The sequence below is a fragment of the Loxodonta africana genome, chromosome 3 (assembly GCF_030014295.1).
Source record: "Loxodonta africana isolate mLoxAfr1 chromosome 3, mLoxAfr1.hap2, whole genome shotgun sequence".
NCBI classification, from domain to species: domain Eukaryota; kingdom Metazoa; phylum Chordata; class Mammalia; order Proboscidea; family Elephantidae; genus Loxodonta; species Loxodonta africana.
The window spans coordinates 210,974,461-210,997,151 of NC_087344.1; the positions used below are offsets into that span (position 1 = coordinate 210,974,461).

The following is a 22,691-nucleotide window of genomic DNA, read 5'->3' on the forward strand; positions in this document are numbered from 1 at the left end:
GGCACTGACACCCTGAGTTTGAACTTGTAGCCTACTTTACTGTTAGGAAATACATTTCTCTTTGCAGTACTAGATAACTAAGACAGTGACTATAATTAATGTCACTGAATTCTATCCTTAAAAACTGTTCAAATGGCAAACTTTTGTTATATATATTTTATCACAATAAAACTTTTTAAAAAAAAGTTAGAGTGGTATTAAATTTTCTTTAAATGTTTAATGGAATTCATCAGTAAAGCCACCTGGGCCTGGAGTTTCCTTTGTGGAAAGGTTTATAGTTATAAATGAAGTTTCTTTAAAAGACGTAGGGCATTCCAGTTTCCTATTTTATCTTGTGTGAGCTTTGGTAAATTGTCTTTTTTAAAGAATTAATCTGTTTCATCTAAATTGCCACATTTATTGGCATAGTGTTTTATTTTTCTATGTAATATTTATAGCGTCTATAGTGACATCTCCATCATTTGTAATATTTGTTAATTTATACTTTTTCTTGATCAACTTTGCTTTTTTTTTCCCCAAATAAACAATTTTTGGCTTTGTTTACTTTATTATGTCCATTTTTAAATCTTTTCCCAATTTTATCTTTATTATTTTCTTTCTTCTAAATACTTTGTGATTAATATGCCCATTTTTTATTCTCTTTAGAAATTCAGATCCTTGATTTTAAATCTTTGTCTCTTTCTTGAATAAGCATTCAAAGCCATAGTTTTCTCCTCTAAGCATTAATTTCTTTGCAGCTCACAATATTTTTTTTTTAATTGTGCTTTAGGTGAAAGTTTACAGGGCAAATTAGTTTCTCATTCAAAAATTTATACACAGATCACTTCGTAACATTGGTTGCAATTTCCGCAGCGTGTCAGCAGTCTCTCCCTTTCAACCCCAGGTTCCCCATGTCTATTCATCCAGTTTTCCTGTCCTTTCATGCCTTCTCATCTGCTTTTGGGCAAGTGTTGCCCTTGTGGTCTTGTATACTTGATTGAACTAAGAAGCACGTTCCTCACGTGTGTTATTATTTGTTTTATAGGCCTGTCTAATCTTTGGCTGAAAGGTGGACTTCAGGAGCGGCTTCAGTTCGGAGTTAGAAGGGTGTCTGGGGCCCATAATGTAGAGAATCGCTCAGGTCTCTGTCAGACCAGTAAGCCTGTTCTTTTTTGTGAATTTGAATTTTGTTCTGTATTTTTTCCTCACCCAGTCTGGGGCCCTCTGTTGTGATCCCTGTCAGAGCCAGGCACCATCTAGTTCTTCCACTCAGGCTGGTGGAGGCTGTGGTTCATGTGGTCCATTAGTCCTTTGGACTAATATTTTCCTTGTGTCTTTGGTTTTCTTCATTCTCCTTTGTTCCAGATGGGATGGGACCCATAGATTATCTCAGATGGCCGCTCTCAAGCTCTTAAAACCGCAGACACTACTCACCAAAGTAGGATGTAGAACATTTTCTTTATGAATTAGGTTATGTCAATTGACCTAAATGCCCCCTGAGACCATGGTCACCAGCCCTCAGCCCAGCAGCTTGGCCCCTCAAGGTGTTTGGATGTATCTAGGAAGCTTATAAGACTATACCCCTTTGTGTTCTTTTTTATATGTGAATATACGTGCTATACATACAAATATGTATGTAAAAATATCCACAGCCTAACCTATATATGTACACAGGTATACTTCTGTATGCCCTTCTTCTATTCAGTGTATGTATCTGCCTGTAAGTTATTATTTGTTTTTACTGTTGTTGTAGGGTTGTATATGCTATAGTGTTGCCTCTTTTTTTTTTTTTCCTTCTGTTCCTTGAAATGTCTTCCTCTGCCTTGGTTAAGTTGCGCAGACTTCCGCTATATTGTGTATCGTCTTTCCCTTCACCGTAGTTAGCACTCATCTACTATCTAGTTAGCAATTTCCCCTTCCCACCCCTCCCATCCCTTGTAACCATCAAAGATTGTTTCTTTCTGTGCGTAAATACTTTCTTGAGTTTTTATAATAGTGGTCTCATAATATTTGTCCTTTTATGATTGACTTACTTCACTCAGCATAATGCCCTCTGGATTCATCCATGTGTGAGATGGTTCGAGAAATCAACAAGTTCTTTATCATTGTGTATTATTCCATTGTGTGTATGTACCATAATTTATTTACCCATTTATCTGTTGGTGGGTACTTAGGTTGTTTCTATCTTTTGGCTATTGTGAATAATGCTGCAGTGAACATGTATGTCCATATGTCTATTTGTGTGATGGTTCTTATTTGTTGTTGTTGTTAGGTACTGTCGAGTCCGTTCCAACTCATAGCAACCCTAGGCACAACAGAACGAAACACTGCCCTGTCCTGAGCCAACCTTACAATCGTTGTTATGCTTGAGCTCATTGTTGCAGCCACTGTGTCAATCCACCTCATTGACAGTCTTCCTGTTTTCCACTGACCCAGTACTCTGCCACCATGATGATTGCTCCTGACAATGTGTCCAAAGTATGGAAGACGCAGTCTCGCCATCCTTGCCTCTAAGGAGCATTCTGGCTGTACTTATTCTAAGACATATTTGTTTGTTCTTTTAGCAGTCCGTGGTATATTCAATATTCTTTGCCAACAGCACAATTCAAAGGCGTCAGTTTTTCTTTGGTCTTCCTTATTCATTGTCCAGCTTTCGCTGTGCATATGATGCAATTGAAAATACCATGGCTTGGGTCAGGTACACCTTTAGTCTTCAGGGTGACATCTTTGCTTTTCAACACTTTAAAGAGGTCCTTTGCAGCAGATTTACCCAACGCAATGCGTCTTTTGATTTCTTGACTGCTGCTTCCATGGCTGTTGATTGTGGATCCAAGTAAAATGAAATCCTTGACAACTTCAGTCTTTTCACCATTTATCATGATATTGCTCATTGGTCCAGTTGTGAGGATTTTTTGTTTTCTTTATGTTGTGGTACAATCCATACCGAAGGCTGTGGTCTTTGATCTTCACTAGTAAGTGCTTCAAGTCCTCTTCACTTTCAGCAAGCAAGGTTGTGTCATCTGCATAACGCAGGTTGTTAATGAGCCTTCCTCCAGTCCTGATGCCCCGTTCTTCTTCATATAGTCCAGCTTCTCGTATTATTTGCTCAGCATACAGATTGAACAGATATGGTGAAAGAATACAACCCTGATGCACACCTTTCCTGACTTTAAACCAATCAGTATCCTCTTGTTCTGTCCAAACAACTGCCTCTTGATCTATGTAAAGGTTCCTCATGAGCACAATTAAGTGTTCTGGAATTCCCAGTCTTCTCAATGTTATCCATAATTTGTTAGGATCCACACAGTCGAATGCCTTTGCATAGTCAGTAAAACACAGGTAAACATCCTTCTTGTATTCTTTGCTTTCAGTCAAGACCCATCTGACATCAGCAGTGATATCCCTGGTTCCATGTCCTCTTTTGAAACCAGCCTGAATTTCTGGCAGTTCCCTGTTGATGCACTGTTACAGCCACTTTTGAATCATCTTCAGCAAAATTTTGCTTGCGTGTGATATTAATGATATTGTTCTATAGTTTCCACATTTGATTGGATCACCTTTCCTGGGAATAGGCATAAATATGGATCTCTTCCAATCAGTTGGCCAGGAAGCTGTCTTCCATATTTCTTGGCATAGACGAGTGAGCACCTCAAGTGCTGCATTTGTTTGTTGGAACATCTCAATTGATATTCCATCAATTCCTGGAGCCTTTTTTTTTGCCGATGCCTTCAGAGCAGCTTGGACTTCTTCCTTCAGTACCATCGGTTCCTGATCACGTGCCACTTCTTGAAATGGTTGAACATTGACGAATTCTTTTTGATATAATGACTCTGTATTCCTTCCATGTTCTTTGGATGCTTCTTGCATTGTTTAGTATTTCCCCCATACAATCCTTCACTATTGCAACTTGAGGCTTGAATTTTTTCTTCAGTTTTTTCAGCTTGAGAAACGCTGAGTGGGTTGTTCCCTTTTGGTTTTCCATCTCCAGCTCTTCGCACATGTTATTATAATACTTTGTCTTCTCAAGACGCCCTTTGAAATCTTCTGTTCAGTTCTTTTACTTCATCAATTTTTCTTTTTGCTTTAGCTGCCTGAGGTTCAAGAGCAAGTTTCAGAGTCTCCTCTGACATCCATCTTAGTCCTTTCTTTCTTTCCTGTCTTTTCAGTGACCTCTTGCTTTCTTCAGGGATGATGTCCTTGATGTCATTCCACAACTTGTCTGGTCTTCAGTCACTAGTGTTCAGTGCGTCAAATCTGTTCTTGAGATGGTCTCTAAATTCAGGTGGGGTATACTCAAGTTCATGTTTTCACTCTTGTGGACTTGCTCTGATTTCCTTCAGTTTCAGCTTGAACTCCCATATGAGCAATTGATGGTCTGTTCCACAGTCGGCCCCTGGCCTTGTACTGACAGATGATATTGAGCTTTTCCATCATCTCTTTCCACAGATGTAGTCAGTTTGATTCCTGTGTGTTCCATCTGGTGAGGTCCATGTGTATAGTTGTCATTTATGTTGGTGAAAAAAAGTATTTGCAATGAAGAAGTCATTGGTCTTGCAAAATTCTATCATGCGATATCCCATGGTGTTTCTATTATCAAGGCCATATTTTTCAACTACAGATTCTTCTTCGTTTCCAACTTTCGCATTCCAGTCAGCAGTAATTATCAATGCATCTTGATTTCATGTTAGACCAATTTCAGACTGCAGAATCTGATAAAAAATCTTCTATTTCTTCACCTTTGGCACTAGCGGTGGTGCATAAATTTGAATAATAGTCATATTAACTGGTCTTCCTTGTAGGCGTATGGATGTTATCCTATCACTGACAGCGTTGTACTTCAGGATAGATCTTGAAACATTCTTTTTGGTGATTAATGCAGCACCATTCCTCTTCAAGTTGTCATTCCCAGAATAGTTGACTGTATGATTGTCTGATTCAAAATGGCCAATACCAGTCCATTTCAGCTCACTAATGCCTAGGATATTGATGTTTATGTGTTCCATTTCATTTTTTGACGATTTCCAATCTTCCTAGATTCATACTTCGTACATTCCAGTTTCTAGTTATTAATGGATGTTTGCAGCTGTTTCTTGTCATTTTGAGTCACGCCACATCAGCAGATGGAGGTCCCAAAAGCTTTACTCCATCTACATCATTAGGTCTAGGACGTATTCCTAGGAGTGGGATTGCTGGACCGTATGGTATTTCTACTTCTAGCTTTTTAAGGAAGCACCATGTTGTTGAACATGTCGTTTATTTGTTGGCTGCGTGATGTACAATTTGATGAAGTATCTGTTTATGCCTTTACACATTTTTTGTTTGGGTTGCTTGTCTTTTTATTGTTGAGTTGTTAAGGTTTTCTGAGTAATTTAGAAAGTCAGGCTTTATCAGATATGTCTTTGCCAAAGATTTTTTTGCCAATCTGTAGGTCCTCTTTTTACTCAACTTGGAAAAGAATTTTGATGAGCATAAATATTTAATCTTTAGGAGGTCCCAGCTACCTAGTTTATCTTCTGGAGTTTGTCTGTTTTTATTTATGCTTGATATTCTATTTATGCCACAAATTGGGACCCCTATGTTGTCCCTGTGTTTTCTTTCATGAACTTTATATTTTTAGGTTTTACATTTAGGTCTTTGATCCATTTTGAGTTAGTGTTTGTATATGGGGTGAAGAATGGATCCTGTTTGATTTTTCTGCAGATGGACATCCAGTTTTGCCAGCACCGTTTGTTAAAAAGACTGTCTTTTCTCCATTTGATGGACTTCAGACCCTTATCAAAGATCAGGTGACCATGAGTGGATGGATTTACATCTGGGTTCTCAATTCTGTTCCATTGGTCAATGTGTCTGTCAGTGTGCCTGTATCAGGCTGTTTTGATTACTGTAGCTGTATGGTATGTTCTGAGGTCAGGCAGTGTGAGTCCTCCTACTTTATTCTTCTTCAGTAGTGCTTTACTTATCTGGGGCTTCTTCCCTTTCCATATAAAGTTAATGATAATTTTTTCTATCTCTTTAAAGAATGTTGTTGGTATTTGGATCGGGATTGCATTTTATTTGTAAATCACTTTGGGTAGAATTGGCATTTTCACAATGTTGAGTCTACCTATCCATTAGCATGGTATGTTTTTTTATTTATGTAGATCTCTTTTGGTTTCTTGCAGTTTTTTTTTTTTTAATTTTTTATTGTACTTTAGATGAAGGTTTACAGAACAGACTAGTTTCTCATTAAATAGTCAGTACACAGATTGTTTTATGACATTGGTTAACCCCACGGCATGTCAGCACTCTCCTTTTTCAACCTTGGGTTCCCTATTACCAGCTTTCCTGTTCCCTCCTTTCTCCTAGTCCCTGCCCCTTTAGTCTCCTTTTAGGGGCCACATCATTTTCTAAAATGGTGGTATCATTTTGCATTCCCACCAGCAGTGCATAAGAGTGCCTGTTGTGCAATGTCTGAAAATAGCTGCCACCTATATTTTGTCCAGCTTTAGTTACTCAGGGCAGGAGGGTATGTCTGATACCTGTTATTCCATCATGGGTGGATGCTGAAATCACTCAAATCAAAGTCTTTTATTCTTAATCAGAGAATTTAATCCATTAATAATTACTTTTATAATTTATATTTGATCTTTATAATGCATTTTGTTTTTAATGTCTACTTATAATTTCTTTCTATTTTGGTTCACCCCACTATGGAGAATTATTTACTGTTTTCTTATGCAGTGATTTTGATGATAGATTTTTAATTTATCTTAAATTTTTAGAATATATTCTTAAACCTTTATTAAAAGAAAAATGATATTCTCCTTTGAAGAAGATGAGGGCTTTGGGATTTATGTGCTCCTTTTCCCAGTTTTTGTTAATCTGAAGTTATCAGTCCAATAATTCTTAATTAAAACTTTTAAACACAATATATCCCTAGCATGCAACATTAAAAAAAAAAAAGTATTCAGTGTATTATTGGATATATCAAAATGATAGATACATCAAAAATGAGTAAATGCTGATTATTGTATGAGTGAGACTGGACATCTGTGAGCTATTTGAATTTTCATAGAAATATTTTTTTTCAACTTTTCTGTTTAGAATATTGTGTGCATATATATATGTATGTATATATATATATATGTGTATATATATATATATATATATATATAACAAAGCATCTCAAAGTTAGAGGGAGCTTTAAATCTTCTTAGCCCTCTCCTTTTGGAGATAAGGATGTTGGGGCCAGAGATTAGTGACTTGTTGTGCAGGACTGTACAAATATGCTCCTAATCTAAGCATAATTTAATAGGTATATATGAGATCGACTTTGTACTTTGCCCCATAAAGTCTTTCACTAGAGTGACGTTGTCAGAACTGTCATATTAGCTACCTGAAAAAACTCGTTTCCGTCAAGTCAGTTCCAACTCATAGTGACCCCATATGACAGAGTTGAACTGCCCCATAGGCTTTCCAAGGATGGGCTGGTGAATTTGAACTGCTGACCTTTTAGTTAGCAGACATAGCTCTTAACTACTGCACCACTGTATATGTGTGTGTATGTGTGTGTATATATATATGTATATATACAGGGTCGCTATGACTCGACGGCACTGGGTTATATATACACGAACTCTTTATATATTAAGATAACTAATTCTTTGAAAAATCAGCTACATTTTTTTAAAATTTATTTCTGCAGTGTGCAACTTTGATTTTATATGGTTGATTTTATAAAACCCTACAAAGAGAACATGGAATAATTAAAATGTCATCCTTAAAGCATGACACAAAACCCCACTTTCAATCTATGAGCAAAGTTTTTGGTTCTGTCTTCCAAGTATATCCAGAATGTCACTATCCTAATCGAAACCACCAGCATCTATTGCCTGAACTGTTGCAAAATCCGGATAACTGGTCTCCCCTTCTCTCAGATTACCTCCCCATTGCCCAGTCAATATTTCCACTTAGTAGCCAGAATAATCCTTCTGAAATGTAGAATAAAAATATGCAATGGCATCTCAACTCAGAATAAAATCCAGAGTCCCTGCTGTGGCCTGTAAGGTTGTACGTTATCTGCTGGCTGTCCCTGGCGGACTTCGCCTCCTGCCGCTCTCTGCCCGCTCTCTGCCCCCTCTCTGCCCGCCCTCTGTCCGCCCTCTGCCCGCCCTCTGCCCGCCCTCTGCCCGCCCTCTGCCCGCCCTCTGCCCCCTCTCTGCCCGCTCTCTGCCCCCTCTCTGCCCGCTCTCTGCCCGCGCTCTGCCCGTGCTCTGCCCCCCTCTGCCCGCGCTCTGCCCGCTCTCTGCCCGCTCTCTGCCCCCTCTCTGCCCCCTCTCTGCCCGCGCTCTGCCCGCGCTCTGCCCCCTCTCTGCCCGCTCTCTGCCCGCTCTCTGCCCGCTCTCTGCCCCCTCTCTGCCCCCTCTCTGCCCGCTCTCTGCCCCCTCTCTGCCCTCTCTCTGCCCCCTCTCTGCCCGCCCTCTGCCCCCTCTCTGCCCGCCCTCTGCCCGCCCTCTGCCCCCTCTCTGCCCGCCCTCTGCCCGCCCTCTGCCGCCTCTCTGCCCGCCCTCTGCCCGCCCTCTGCCCCCTCTCTGCCCCCTCTCTGCCCGCCCTCTGCCCCCTCTCTGCCCCCTCTCTGCCCGCCCTCTGCCCGCCCTCTGCCCCCTCTCTGCCCCCTCTCTGCCCGCCCTCTGCCCGCCCTCTGCCCCCTCTTTGCCCCCTCTCTGCCCGCCCTCTGCCCGCCCTCTGCCCGCCCTCTGCCCCCTCTCTGCCCGCCCTCTGCCCGCCCTCTGCCCCCTCTCTGCCCCCTCTCTGCCCGCCCTCTGCCCGCCCTCTGCCCCCTCTCTGCCCCCTCTCTGCCCGCGCTCTGCCCGCGCTCTGCCCGCCCTCTGCCCCCTCTCTGCCCCCTCTCTGCCCGCCCTCTGCCCGCCCTCTGCCCGCCCTCTGCCCCCTCTCTGCCCGCCCTCTGCCCGCCCTCTGCCCCCTCTCTGCCCCCTCTCTGCCCGCCCTCTGCCCGCCCTCTGCCCGCCCTCTGCCCCCTCTCTGCCCGCCCTCTGCCCCCTCTCTGCCCGCCCTCTGCCCGCGCTCTGCCCGCGCTCTGCCCGCCCTCTGCCCCCTCTCTGCCCGCCCTCTGCCCGCCCTCTGCCCGCCCTCTGCCCGCCCTCTGCCCGCCCTCTGCCCCCTCTCTGCCCGCCCTCTGCCCGCCCTCTGCCCCCTCTCTGCCCCCTCTCTGCCCGCCCTCTGCCCGCCCTCTGCCTGCGCTCTGCCCGCGCTCTGCCCGCCCTCTGCCCCCTCTCTGCCCCCTCTCTGCCCGCCCTCTGCCCGCCCTCTGCCCTCCTCTCTGCCCGCCCTCTGCCCGCCCTCTGCCCGCCCTCTGCCCCCTCTCTGCCCCCTCTCTGCCCGCCCTCTGCCCGCCCTCTGCCCCCTCTCTGCCCGCCCTCTGCCCGCCCTCTGCCCGCCCTCTGCCCCCTCTCTGCCCCCTCTCTGCCTGCCCTCTGCCCGCCCTCTGCCCGCCCTCTGCCCGCTGTGCTGTAGTTTCACTGACTTCTTTACTGGACACGCCAAACGCAGTCCTTTCTCTGAGCCTTTGTACTTGCTGTTTTAACCGCTTGAACTACTTTCTCCAGATATTCCGTAACTTGCTCCCTTACTTTCTATCTATCATTATATCATTTCTCCTTATCTCCCCCTTTATTACTCTCTCTCCTTGCCATGCTTTCTTTTGAATCTGAAATATCTTTCAATCAATCATCTGTTTATTGTCTTCTGGTCTAGAACAGTGCTATCCAATAGAAGTTTCTGTGATCATGGAAATGTTCTACCTCTGTGCTTTCCAATACAGTGGCTTTTAGCCACATGTGGCTATTAGCACTTGAGATGTAGCTAGTGTGACCGAGGTACAGAACCTTAAGTTTTATTTAATTTAAATAACCACAGGTGGCTAATGGCTACTGTTCTGGACAGTACAGTTATAGAATGTATGAGAGAAGGAACCTTGTTTTTACTCATTGATGCAGCCCAGTCCCTGTGTGCCCGGTATGTAGTAGATGTAAATATCTGTTGAATGAATGAATGAACAGTGATACTTATCAATCCCATTTGCCCATGAATCCTTGGTTCTTTTAATCTCCAACTCTTCAGTTATCTCTAGCCACCCCCAGACTTCCAGGTGTTCAGCATGATTCTTTATATTTGTGGCATCATGTCCCAAATCCCGGCATTGTACATCAAAGATCCTAAGTTACATAAATTTCATGTCAGACTGCCTTACTTGGCAGTGTGGGTCATAGGTAAAGGAGAAGGCCTTCTTGATCACAGAGCTCATATTTCGGTGAAGTGTCCAACAAGTGTAGCATTTCCTTTTGTGTTGTCACCAGGCATCTGCATAATAAGTCATATTTTTCCCAGGGCTCAAGAGCCCCAGATCAGTGTCTTTGCTCTTCGTCATTCCCTAAAATAAGAACTCTTTCAACGTTTGAAAATTCCCTGAAGGTAGTATCCATTATGAAGGCCAAGGAACCATGCAATAATCTACTCTGACTAGCATTTTCTTATGAAAAAATCTTAGGTTGTTAACTTTATGAGAAAATTCTTTAAGGCTGAAAATCCTTATGATTACTCTCCATACGAGTAATTGCAGTTTTGAGAACAGCTTAGCAGTTAAGTAGCTTCTGACAGATGCTCTGAAAGCTTAAAAACAAGGATAGAATGTGAAGGAATGGATGACTAACACAGGTGTTGGATTGGTGATCTTCAAATTGTACTTCAAGGTGCCCCTTCAGGAACCCTACAAAGACCTCAGGCCCACTCCTACTCATCCCCCCCAATGGTTCTTCAACCCCTTGTTTTAGATGCTTGCACCGTTATGTAAAATTATTTATTTGAAAACGAGATTTAACTTTGAAAAGTGTGAAAAATCACTGCTTTAGACTTTTTTTTATGTATATCATTTACCTCAATAAGACTTTTGAAAGGAGCCACCTGGCAGTGAATTCAGTGTAGAATTTTCTGACAGAAGGGTAACCTGTGTTGCTGATTTAAGGTGATATGTTTGGTTTGGATCCTAGTTATACAGATGATGAGGTTTGTATTATTATAAAGAATTCCTCAGTGGAACATGTGTCCTGTGGGGTTCCAGTAGGCAGGGCCTCAGAAAGTAGTTTTGATTTATTTAAATTAAGCAAAGCTTCTTTTTCTAATCAGCAGGAAAACAGAGATCCACATCAAGCTTTTCGGTTATGGCTTAAGAAAAAGCATGAAGAGCAGATGAAAGAAAGAAAGACAGAAGAACTAAGAAGGCAAGAAGAATGCTTATTCTTCCTTAAAGGAACAGAAGGCCGTGAAAGGGCCTTTAAACAGTAAGTTGTAAAGGCAGGGTATCTTCCCCCTTCCTCATAGTCATTTCATAATCAATAAAGTTTGAGAAAAAAATCAAAATATTTTCTCTCTTACAGTGTGTACCTATTCAGTTTAAATCCAGGCTTATTTAAATGTGTGAGATAGTTCTTTAACTCCATAGTTTGTATATGTATACCATTCTTTCTTCAAGATACTTTTCAATATTAAAATTGTTTCTTACGGCATCACTAGGATAGCGTTTGATAGCTTACCATTTACTTGTTCGTTTTCTTAGAGAAACGGGTCAAAGATTGGTTAGACCTTCTCTTACCTGGTTCTCAGAAAAATTGGACAGAGTTGCTTTTACTAATAAATGATTCTGTTAGTAAACTAGGCAGGCAGGCTTAGGAGGAAAATCTGTGTAGACCAAATTGAAAAAACAATTTGGGTACTTATTTAGGTAATTTAAGGTAAACCTATTTCTTTTCAGTTCTCTGGGTAAGACTGCAGTACCTGGCTAATTCTGAGAATACAGACTTGGCTGCATAATTTTGCCAGAAAGCCTTAGGGGGAGTAAGGCAGGGCTGGAAGAATGGATATTGAGTATAGTTGTTTTGAGGTTCATTTCTTTCTTTTTTCACTTTCTTTCTTTGTCTCTCTTTCTTTATCTCTTCCTTTCTTAACCTAACCCTTTATTATAACAGAAGCGGTAAATGTGCATTGTGAGAATGGAGGGAAAAGTCCTGTTTTCGTCACCCAGAAATCATTACTGTTAGTACCATCGTGCATATCTTCTGTGCACACATCTATGATCTTAAAATCTAGGTTGAGATCATACTGTAAATGCCGTCTGCAGTGTTCTTATTTTCACTAATGACCACATCTAATACCCAGCTGATATTCATTTTTTTTCCAATTACCCCTTAAGTCACTTACAGTTAATTTGTCTAAACTATTTTCCAATTCAGGATCACACAACAGTAGGCCATGATGTTCCTTATGCCTCTTTTAGTCTAACATAGTTATTCGGTTATTTAGGTTTATTTCTGACATTATTATTCTCTAACTCTAACACACACACACAGCACATACCCCACATTCACTTATATACTAGATAATATGTGTGTACACAGTTATTTTTAATGTTATTTTACCGAAGCAAGCTTTATAGACTTGAATTTCTTCGAACGTAGACACTTTTCTGTCACTTCTTTTGATGCTTTTACACTTAGGCTTATTTCTCCGTTTTAAGGAAGAACTATTTCATGCAGCAGAAAGCAAGAGTCCCATAATATCTCTACCAAGAAAACCAAGGCAGCGTTTCTGCATGTTGGTATTCTTAAACTGGTTAAGTAACATTTTAGAATACAGCTAGTTGCAAAGAATATGTTAGATGGAATTTATGATTTACATATCTGCATAGAAAAACATTTTTTAAAAGGGTAGGATCTAATCCATATATAAAAATTGTATTTATTACTGAAAAGCTAGTTAAGTTGGCATTGTCCTCATAAAACAAACTTACCTTCAAACATCAATTTTACTTTGATTCCAAAAGTAGCTATGCTTTCTTGGATGAGCCTGGGTTATGAGCCTGAAAATTTTCAGCTAATGTTTTAATAATTTGTGTTGCAACTACAGCATTTCAATGTAAAGAAATGTCAGTTTTCTTTAACTGCTTATAGAGTGTATTTGGATTGACAGTAACCAAGTCTGATCATACCTCTCTCTACATACAGATGGCTAAGAAGGAAACGCATAGAGAAACTAGCAGAGCAACAAGCTGTCAAAGAGAGAAGCAGGCAGCTCCGACTAGAAGCCAAGCGTTCTAAACAGTTACAGAGCCACCTGTATAGTATGTCAGAAGCCAGATCTTTTCGTTTTAGTGATCATTACAACTGAAGGTATCTATTAAATACTTCATTTGGCAGGTGCTGTCCTGCAAAATTTTGTATATCATTTCTTATGGCTTGTGTGCTTTGCTCATACTTTAAATTATGGAAGTGGTATTTACCTTTTGGTGATGTTAACAAGGAATTTATCTTTTTTTTTTTAATGCTAGAACAAAATAAATTGTTTATTTTGTGATGTTGTAATGTATTGTGCCATCTCTGTGTCTATTCAACAAATAGAACAACAAATGAGCTCTATGTTGCTTTGATTCTAAATTATTTTATTAACATTTTTGGCTGGGAAGAACACAAGAAAGATATAGATTTCTATCCCATAGTTCTTAGTAATAATTCATAGTTTCTATCCATTTTTTAAAAATTGCAACAGAGTATTTCAATAAAGCAGGAGGAACTTCTTAAATAAGCCTAACTTAAGACCTTACAAAGTTCCACTTACATCAGATTTTGAATTTGAGTAGTTGTAGCAAGCTAAGTGATGAGGTAGACCTACTTCCACATGTTTTCACACACACACACACAAACAGTAGTAACAATAATGTATAATACTAATTTAGATATGTTACAAAATTATCTAGTCTTTGTAGAGAGCTGTTAGCTTGTCATACTTTTGGGGCTTGAGTGTTGCTCTGATGCTGGAAGCTGTGCTATTGGTATGTCAAATACCAGCAGGGTCACTGATGGTGGACAGGTTTCAGTGGAGCTTTCAGACTCAAACGGACTAGGAAGGACCTGGCGATCTACTTCTACAAAAGCTGGCCAGTGAAAACCTCATGAAAAGCAAGGGGACATTGTCTGATATAGTGCCAGAAGATAAGCCCCTCAGGGTGGAAAAGCCCTCAGAATACGACCGGGGAAGAGCTGCATCCTCAAAGTAGAGTTGACCTTAATGACATGGATAGAGTAAAGCTTCACTGAACACACTTGACATTTCTCAAGCTGAAAGAACTGAAGGAAAAATTCAAGCCTCAAGTTGCCATACTGAAGGATCATATGGGAAGAATACTGAATGATGCTGGAAGCATCAAAAGAAGATGAAAGGAATACACAGAATCACTGTACTAAAAATAACTGGTCAACATTCAACTGTTTCAGGACGTAGCATATGAATAAGAACTGATAGTATCGAAAGAAGAAGTCTAAGCTGCACAGAAGGCATTGGTGAAAAACAAGGCTCCAGGAATTGATGGGTCACCAATTAAGATGTTTCAACAAATGGTTGCAATGCTGGAAGCACTCATTCATTTATGCCAAGAAATTTGGAAGACAGCTGCCTGGCCAGCTGACTGGAAGAGATCCATATTCGTGTCCATTCCAAAGAAAGGTGATCTAACAGAATGTGGAAATTATCGAATTATATCATTAATATCACACACAAAATTTTGCTGAAGATAATTTAAAAACAGTTGTAGTAGTACATCGACAGGGAGCTGCCAGAAATTCAAGCTAGATTCAGAAGAGGATATGGAATGACGGGTAACATTGCTGATGTCAGATGGATATTGGCTGAAAGCAGAGAATACCAGAAAGATGTTTACCTGTGTTTTATTGAGTATGCAAAGGCATTTGACTGTGTGGATAACACATTATGGATAATATTGCAAAGAATGGGAATTCCAGAACACTTAACTGTGCTCATGCAGAACCTGTACATAGATAAAGAGGCAGTCATTTGGACAGAACAGAGGGATACTGTGTGGCTTAAAATCAGCAGAGGTGCATCAGGGTTGTATCTTTTCAACATACTTTTTCAATCCATATGCTGAGCAAATAATCCGAGAAACTGGACGATATGAAGAACACAATGGAAGGACTGGAGGAAGACTCATTAACAACCTGCATTATGCAGATGACACAAACTTGCTTGCTGAAAATGAAAAGGACTTGAAGCACCTACTGATATGAAAATCAAAGATCGCAGCCTTCAGTATGGATTCCATCTCAACATAAAACAAAAATCCTCACAACTGGGCCAATAAACATTATAAACAGAGAAAATATTGGAACTTGTCAAGGATTTCATTTTACTTAGATCAACAATAAACACTCATGGAAACAGCAGTCAAGAAACCAAATGACACATTGCATTGGGCAAATCTGCTGCAAAGGACCTCTTTAAAGTGTTGAAAAGCAAAGATGTCACCTTGAAGACTAAGGTATGTCTGACCCAAGCTGTGCTATTTTCAATTGCTTCCTCTGCATGTGAAAGCTGGACAGTGTATAAGGAAGACTTGACAAGAATTGATGCCTTTGAATTGTGGTGTTGGTGAAGAACATCGCATATACCACAGACTGCCAGAAGAACGAACAAATCTGTCTCAGAAGTACAGCCAGAATGCTCCTTAGAAGCAAGGATGGCAGAAGTTCATCTCACATACTTGGGACATGTTATCAGGAGGGGCCAGTCCTTGGAGAAGGACATCATGCTTAGTAGAGAGTCAGCAAAAAAGAGGAAGACCCTCAACGAGATGGATTGACACAGTGTCCGCAACACTAGGCTCAAGCACAACCGTGACTGTGAGGATGGCATAGAGCCAGGCAGTGTTTCATTCTGTTGTTCATAGGGTCACTATGAGCCGGAACTGACTTGACGACACCTGACAACAATATATAGAGTTTATATTGTACCTAATGTTGTTTTAAATGCTTTGCATAAATAATTTGATATAATCCTTATAACAACCCTATTATTCTCGATTTGTAGATGAGGAAGCTACAGTATTGAGAGATGAGCAATTCTCTCATGCAGACTCTGTATGATTGCAAAATCCTTTGTCTTAGCTATATTATAAAGTGTACATACCTTGATAAACATACATGAAATATTTAAGACTATCCAAGTATATGACTATACAGGAATCCAATGTGAGGAGAAGCATTGCTCTTGATGTATGTAACAGCCTAGAGGGTTGCTATGAGTCAATCTACTGGGAGGCAACAGGTTTGTTTGTTTGTATTTTAATAAGGGCAGAGGACAAAGGGAAACTCAGAAGAGTAGTGGGCAGGAGAGAGTTACTGTAGGAGTTCTGTTAAAGGTTCACTAGAAAAAGGTTCTTAACAGCTGGGTATTTGTAGATTAGTCACTTGACCCTAAATTAAAAAAACACAGAACTATCCATCCGTGTGTCAACTTCTGTAGCACTTGGAGGATATGCCAGGCCATTGAACATTTCACTGTGGCTGGTCTTGGGTTCTTGTTTGCACTTATTTAAGGTGTCTTACTATATTTGCCCCCAGTTGATAATAAGTTCCTTAAGGATAAGATTTGACATTAAAAATATGTAGTCCACACACTTGATGTAGTAATGAGCATGAGGATTTAAGGCTGCAGAACTGAGCATAGAGTTGGTGCAGTACTGAAATAACTAATTAGTGAGAATATACATGTAACAATTCGAAGTGCCTGCCCGTCATTATATGAAGTAATTGCTGTTCTAGCTAATTTTCTAAGGAAATGAAATATTTTGCCTAGGAAGAGGTGAGAAAAATCCAGTTATTAGGCAGAATTTGGGAGCTGGATGAAGTAGGCTGTTAGGATGGACAATGAATAGTTCTAAATGATATATCGATATATATTTGAAAAGGATATATTATAATGTAGTAGGATAGCTGGAAAAAAATGAGACAGAATTTAAAATCTTGCTTTGGTGGACCATACTGTTTTTCCCTCCATTTTTTTTTTTTTTATAATTTTTATTGTGCTTTAAGTGAAAGTTTACAAATAAGTCAGTCTCTCACACAAAAAACCACATACACCTTGCTACACACTCCCAATTACACTACCCCTTATGAGACAGCCCACTCTCTCCCTCCACTCTCTCTTTTCGTGTCCATTTCGCCAGCTTCTAACCCCCACCACCCTCTCATCTCCCCTCCAGGCAGGAGATGCCAACATAGTCTCAAGTGTCCACCTGATCCAAGAAGCTCACTCCTCACCAGAATCCCTCTCCAACCCATTGTCCAGTCCAACCCATGTCTGAAGAGTTGGCTTTGGGAATGATTCCTGTCCTGGGCCAAGATAAGGTCTGGGGGCCATGACCACTGGGGTCCTTCTAGTCTCAGTCAGACCATTAAGTCTGGCCTTATGAGAATTTGGGGTCTGCATCCCACTGCTCTCCTTCTCCCTCAGGGGTTCTCTGTTGTGTTCCGTGTCAGGGCAGTCATTGGTTGTAGGTGGGCACCATCTAGTTCTTCTGGTCTCAGGATGATGTAGTCTCTGGTTCATGTGGCCCTTTCTGTGTCCTGGGCTCGTAATCGCCTTGTGTCCTTGATGTTCTTCATTCTCCTTTGATCGAGATGGGTTGAGACTAATTGATGCATCTTAGATGGCTGCTTGCTAGCGTTTATGACCCCATGTGCCACTCTTCAAAGCGGGATGCAGAATGTTTTGTTAATAGATTTTATTATGCCAATTGACTTAGATGTCCCCTGAAACCATGGTCCCCAGACCCCTGGCCCTGCTACGCTGGCCTTCGAAGCATTCAGTTTATTCAGGAAACTCCTTTGCTTTTGGTTTAGTCCAGTTGTGCTGACCTCCCCTGTATTGTGTGCTGTCTTTCCCTTCACCTAAAGTAATTCCTATTGACTGTCTAATTAATGAATGTCCCTCTTCCACCCTCCCTCCCTCCCCCCTCTCGTAACCACAAAAGAATGTTTTCTTCTCAGTTTAAACTATTTCTCGAGTTCTTATAATAGTGGTCTTATACAATATTTGTCCTTTTGCAACTGACTAATTTCACTCAGTGTAATGTCTTCCAGGTTCCCCCATGTTATGAAATGTTTCACAGATTCCTCACTGTTCTTTATTGATGCGTAGTATTCCACTGTGTGAATATACCATGATTTATTTATCCATTCATCCATTGATGGGCACCTTGGTTGTTTCCATCTTTTTGCTGTTGTAAACAGTGCTGCAGTAAACATGGGTGTGCATATATCTGTTCGTGTAAAAGCTCTTATTTCTCTAGGATATATTCCAAGGAGTGGGATTGCTGGATCATATGGTAGTTCTATTTCTAGCTTTTTATGAAAGGGCCAAATCCATTTCCAAAGTGGTTGTACCATTTGACATTCCTACCAGCAGTGTATAAGTGTTCAAATCTCTCCACAGCCTCTCCAACATTTATTATTTTGTGTTTTTTTGGATTAATGCCAGCCTTGTTGGAGTGAGATGAAATCTCATTGTAGCTTTGATCTGCATTTCTCTAATGGCTAATGATCGTGAACATTTCCTCGCATATCTGTTAGGTACCCGAATGTCTTCTTTAGTGAAGTGTCTATTCATATCTTTGGCCCATTTTTTAATTGGGTTGTCTTTATGTAGTTGAGTTTTTGCAGTATCATGTAGATTTTAGAGATCAGGCGCTGATCAGAAATGTCGTAGCTAAAAACTTTTTTCCATTCTATAGGTAATTTTTTTTACTCTTTTGGTGAAGTCTTTGGATGAGCATAGGTGTTTGATTTTTAGGAGCTCCCAGTTATCTAGTTTTTCTTCTGCATTCTTAATAATGTTTTGTATACTGTTTATGCCATGTATTAGGGCTCCTAACATTGTCCCTATTTTTTCTTTTATGATCTTTATCATTTTAGATTTTATATTTAGGTCTTTGATCCATTTTGAGTTCGTTATTGTGCATGGTGTAAGGTATGTTTCATTTTTTTGCAGATGGATATCCAGTTATGCCAGCACCATTTGTTAAAAAGACTGTCTTTTCCTCATTTAACAGTTTTGGGGCCATTGTCAAATATCAACTGCTCATGTGTGGATGGATTTATGTCTGGATTCTCAGTTCTGTTCCATTGGTCTACATATCTGTTGTTGTACCAATACCAGGCTGTTTTGACTACTGTGGCGGTATAATAGGTTCTAAAATCAGGTAAAGTAAGGCCTCCCACGCTGTTCTTTTTCAGTAATGCCTTATTTATCTGGGGCTTCTTTCCCTTCGACATGAAGTTGGTGATTTGTTTCTCCATCTCATTAAAGAATGCCATTGGGATTTGGGTAGGAATTGCATTAAATGTATAGATCGCTTTTGACAGAATAGACATTTTTATCATGTTAAGTCTTCCTATCCACAAGCAAGGTATTTTTTCCCCTTATGTAAGTCTCTCTCGGTTTCTTGCAGAAGTGTACTGTAGTTTTCTTTGTATAAGTCTTTTACATCTCTGGTAAGATTTATTCCTAAGTATTTTACCTTCTTGGGGGCTACTGTAAATGGCATTGATTTAGTGATTTCCTCTTCGATGTTCTTTTTTGTTGGTGTAGAGGAATCCAACTGATTTTTTGCATGTTTATCTTGTATGCCTATACTCTGCTGAACTCTTCATTAGTTTCAGTAGTTTTCTGGAGGATTCCTTAGGGTTTTCTGTGTATAAGATCATGTCATCTGCAAATAGAGATACTTTTACTTCTTCCTTCCCAATCTGGATGCCCTTTATTTCTTTATTTAGCCTAATTGCTCTGGCTAGGATCTCCAACAGAATGTTGAAAAACAGTGGTGATAAAGGGCATCCTTGTCTGGTTCCCGATCTCAGTGGGAATGCTTTCAGGCTCTCTCCATTTAGGGTGATGTTGGCTGTTGGCTTTGTATAAATGCCCTTTATTATGTTGAGCAATTTTCCTTCTATTCCTATTTTGCTGAGAGTTTTTATCATGAATGGGTGTTGAACTTTGTCAAATGCCTTTTCTGCATCAATTGATAAAATCACGTGATTCTTGTCCTTTGTTTTATTTATGTGGTGGAGTACATTAATTGTTTTTCTAGTGTTAAACCATCCCTGCGTACCTGGTATGAATCCCCCTTGGTCATGGTGAATTTTTTTTTTTTTGATATGTTGTTGAGTTCTATTGGCTAGAATTTTGTTGAGGATTTTTGCATCTACGTTCATGAGGGATACAAGTCTATAATTTTCTTTTCCTGTGGTATATTTACCTGGTTTTGGTATCAGGGATATGGTGTCTTCATAGAATGAGTTTGGGAGTATTCCATCCTTGTCTCTGCTCTGAAATACCTTTAGTAGTAGTGGTGTTAACTCTTCTCTGAAAGTTTGGTAGAACTCTGCAGTGAAGCCATCCGGACCAGGGCTTTTTTTTTGTTGGGAGTTTTGTGATGACCTTCTCAATCTCTTCTTTTGTTATAGGTCTATTTAGTTGTTCTACCTCTGTTTGTGTTAGTTTAGGTAGGTAGCGTCTTTCTAGGAATTCATTGATTTCTTCTAGGTTTTCAAATTTGAGTACAATTTTTCATAGTAATCTGATATGATTCTTTTAATTTCTGTTGGGTCTATTGTAATATCGTCCATCTCATTTCTTATTTGGGTTATTTGCTTCTTCTGTTTTTCTTTTGTCTGTTTGGCCAGTTATTTATCAATTTTGTTTATTTTTTCAAAAAACCAGCTTCTGGTCTTGTTAATTCTTTCAGTTGTTTTTCTGCTTTCTATTTCATTTAGTTCGGCTCTAATTTTTATTATTTGTTTTCTTCTGGTGCCTGTGGGTTTCTTTTGTTGCTCTCTATTTGTTCAAGTTGTAGGGATAATTCTTTGATTTTGGCCCTTTCTTCTTTTTGTATGTGTGCGTTTATTGATATAAATTGGCCTCTGAGCACCGCTTTTGCTGTGTCTCAAAGGTTCTGATAGGAAGTGTTTTCATTCTTGTTGGATTCTATGAATTTCTTTATTCCATCCTTAATGTCTTCTATAATCCAGTCTTTTTTGAGTGGGATACTGTTCAGTTTCCAAGTGTTTGATTTCTTTTTCTGTTACTGATTTCTACTTTTATGGCCTTATGGTCAGGGAAGATGCTTTGTAACATTTCAGTGTTTTGGATTCTGGTATGGCTTGCTTTATGGCCTAATATGTGGTCTATTCTAGAGAATGTTCCATGTGCACCATAAAGGACTGGATGTCCTGTCCTTCACCGAAAGTGGTGTGTTGAAGTCTCCTACTATTATTGTGGAGCTATCTATCTCACTTTTCAATGCTGATAGAGTTCGTTTTATGTATCTTGCAGCCCTGCCTTTGGGTGCATTATATTTAATATGGTTATATCTTCTTGGTGTATTGTCCCTTTAATCATTATATAGTGTCCTTTCTTATCCTTTCTGATGGATTTAACTTTAAAGTCTCTTTTGTCAGATATTAATATTGCCACTCCTGCTTTTTTTTTGATTGTTGTTTGCTTGACATATTTTTTTCCATCCTTTGAGTTTTAGTTTGTTTGTTTCTCTAAGTCTAAGGTGTGTCTCTTGTAGGCAGCATATAGGTGGATCATGTTTTCCTTATCCATTCTGCTACTCTCTGTCTCTTTATTGGTGCATTTAGCCCATTTACATTGCAGGTAATTATGGATAGGTATGAATTTAGTGGTATCATTTTGATGTCTTTTTTTGTGTGTTGTTTTTTTCCCCCACTTAATTTTATGTGCTGAATAGATTTTATTTATATATTGTCCTTTCCTTATATTTGTTGTTGTTGATTTTGTTTCTGCTGAGTCTCTGTTTTTCCCTTGTATTTTGATGAGTAGGATAGTTTGTCTCCTTTGTGGTTACCTTATTATTTACCTGTATTTTTCTAAATTTAAAATTAACTTTTATTTCTTTGTATCACCGTATTTTCCTCTCCATATGGAAGGTCTATAATTACATTTCTTAGTCCCTCTTCAGTATTTTAATATTGTCCTTTTTTATATAAGAACATTGCTGTTACCCTGTTTTGGGCTTTTTTTTTTTTTTTTTTTTAATAATATTTACTTTTTCGGATTTCCCTGTCTGGGTTGACTTCTGGTTGCTCTGCCCAGTGTTCTAGTCTTGGGTTGATACCTGATATTATTGATTTTCTAACCAAAGAACTCCTTTTAGTATTTCTTGTAGTTTTGGTTTGGTTTTTACGAATTCCCTAAACTTGTGTTTATCTGGAAATGTCTTGATTTCACCTTCATATTTAAGAGAGAGTTTTACTGGATATACGATTCTTCGCAGGCAGTTTTTCCCTTCAGTTTTTTAAATATGTCATCCCATTGCCGTCTTGCCTGCATGGTTTTTGTGGAGTAGTCCTAGTTTATTCTTATTGGCTCTCCTTTGTAGGTGACTTTTCATTTATCCCTCGCTGCTCTTAAAATTCTCTCTTTATCTTTGGTTTTGGGAAGTTTGATTACAATATGTCTTGGTGACTTTCTTTTCAGATCTACCTTATGTGGAGTTTCATGAGCAGCTTGATAGATACCTTCTCATCTTTCACAATATCAGGGATGTTTTCTGCTAAGAAATCTTCAACAGTTTTCTCTGTATTTTCTGTTATTCCTCCCTGTTCTGGTACTCCAGTCACTCGTAGGTTATTTCTCTTGATAGAGTCCCACGTGATTCTTAAGGTTTCTTCATTTTTTTAATTCTTTTATCTGATTTTTCTTCAAATATATTAGTGCCAAGTGACTTATCTTCGATTTCAGAAATTCTAGCTTCTACTTGCTCAATTTTGCTCTTCTTATTGAGT

At 39.8% G+C, this 22,691-nt stretch overlaps 1 protein-coding gene across 1 annotated transcript in view; it reads left to right on the forward strand.

Annotated features, from left to right (window-relative positions):
- The window catches only part of CCDC181 (coiled-coil domain containing 181), a 39,157-nt gene extending 25,631 nt beyond the window's left edge, over positions 1 to 13,526 (forward strand). Inside the window, exons 4-5 of the mRNA XM_023554270.2 lie at positions 11,161 to 11,315; positions 13,035 to 13,526. Coding sequence (XP_023410038.1) covers positions 11,161 to 11,315; positions 13,035 to 13,197 — 318 coding nt within the window. The 3' untranslated portion in view covers positions 13,198 to 13,526. The remainder of the gene's footprint in view (positions 1 to 11,160; positions 11,316 to 13,034) is intronic.
- Positions 13,527 to 22,691: the final 9,165 nt, after the last annotated feature.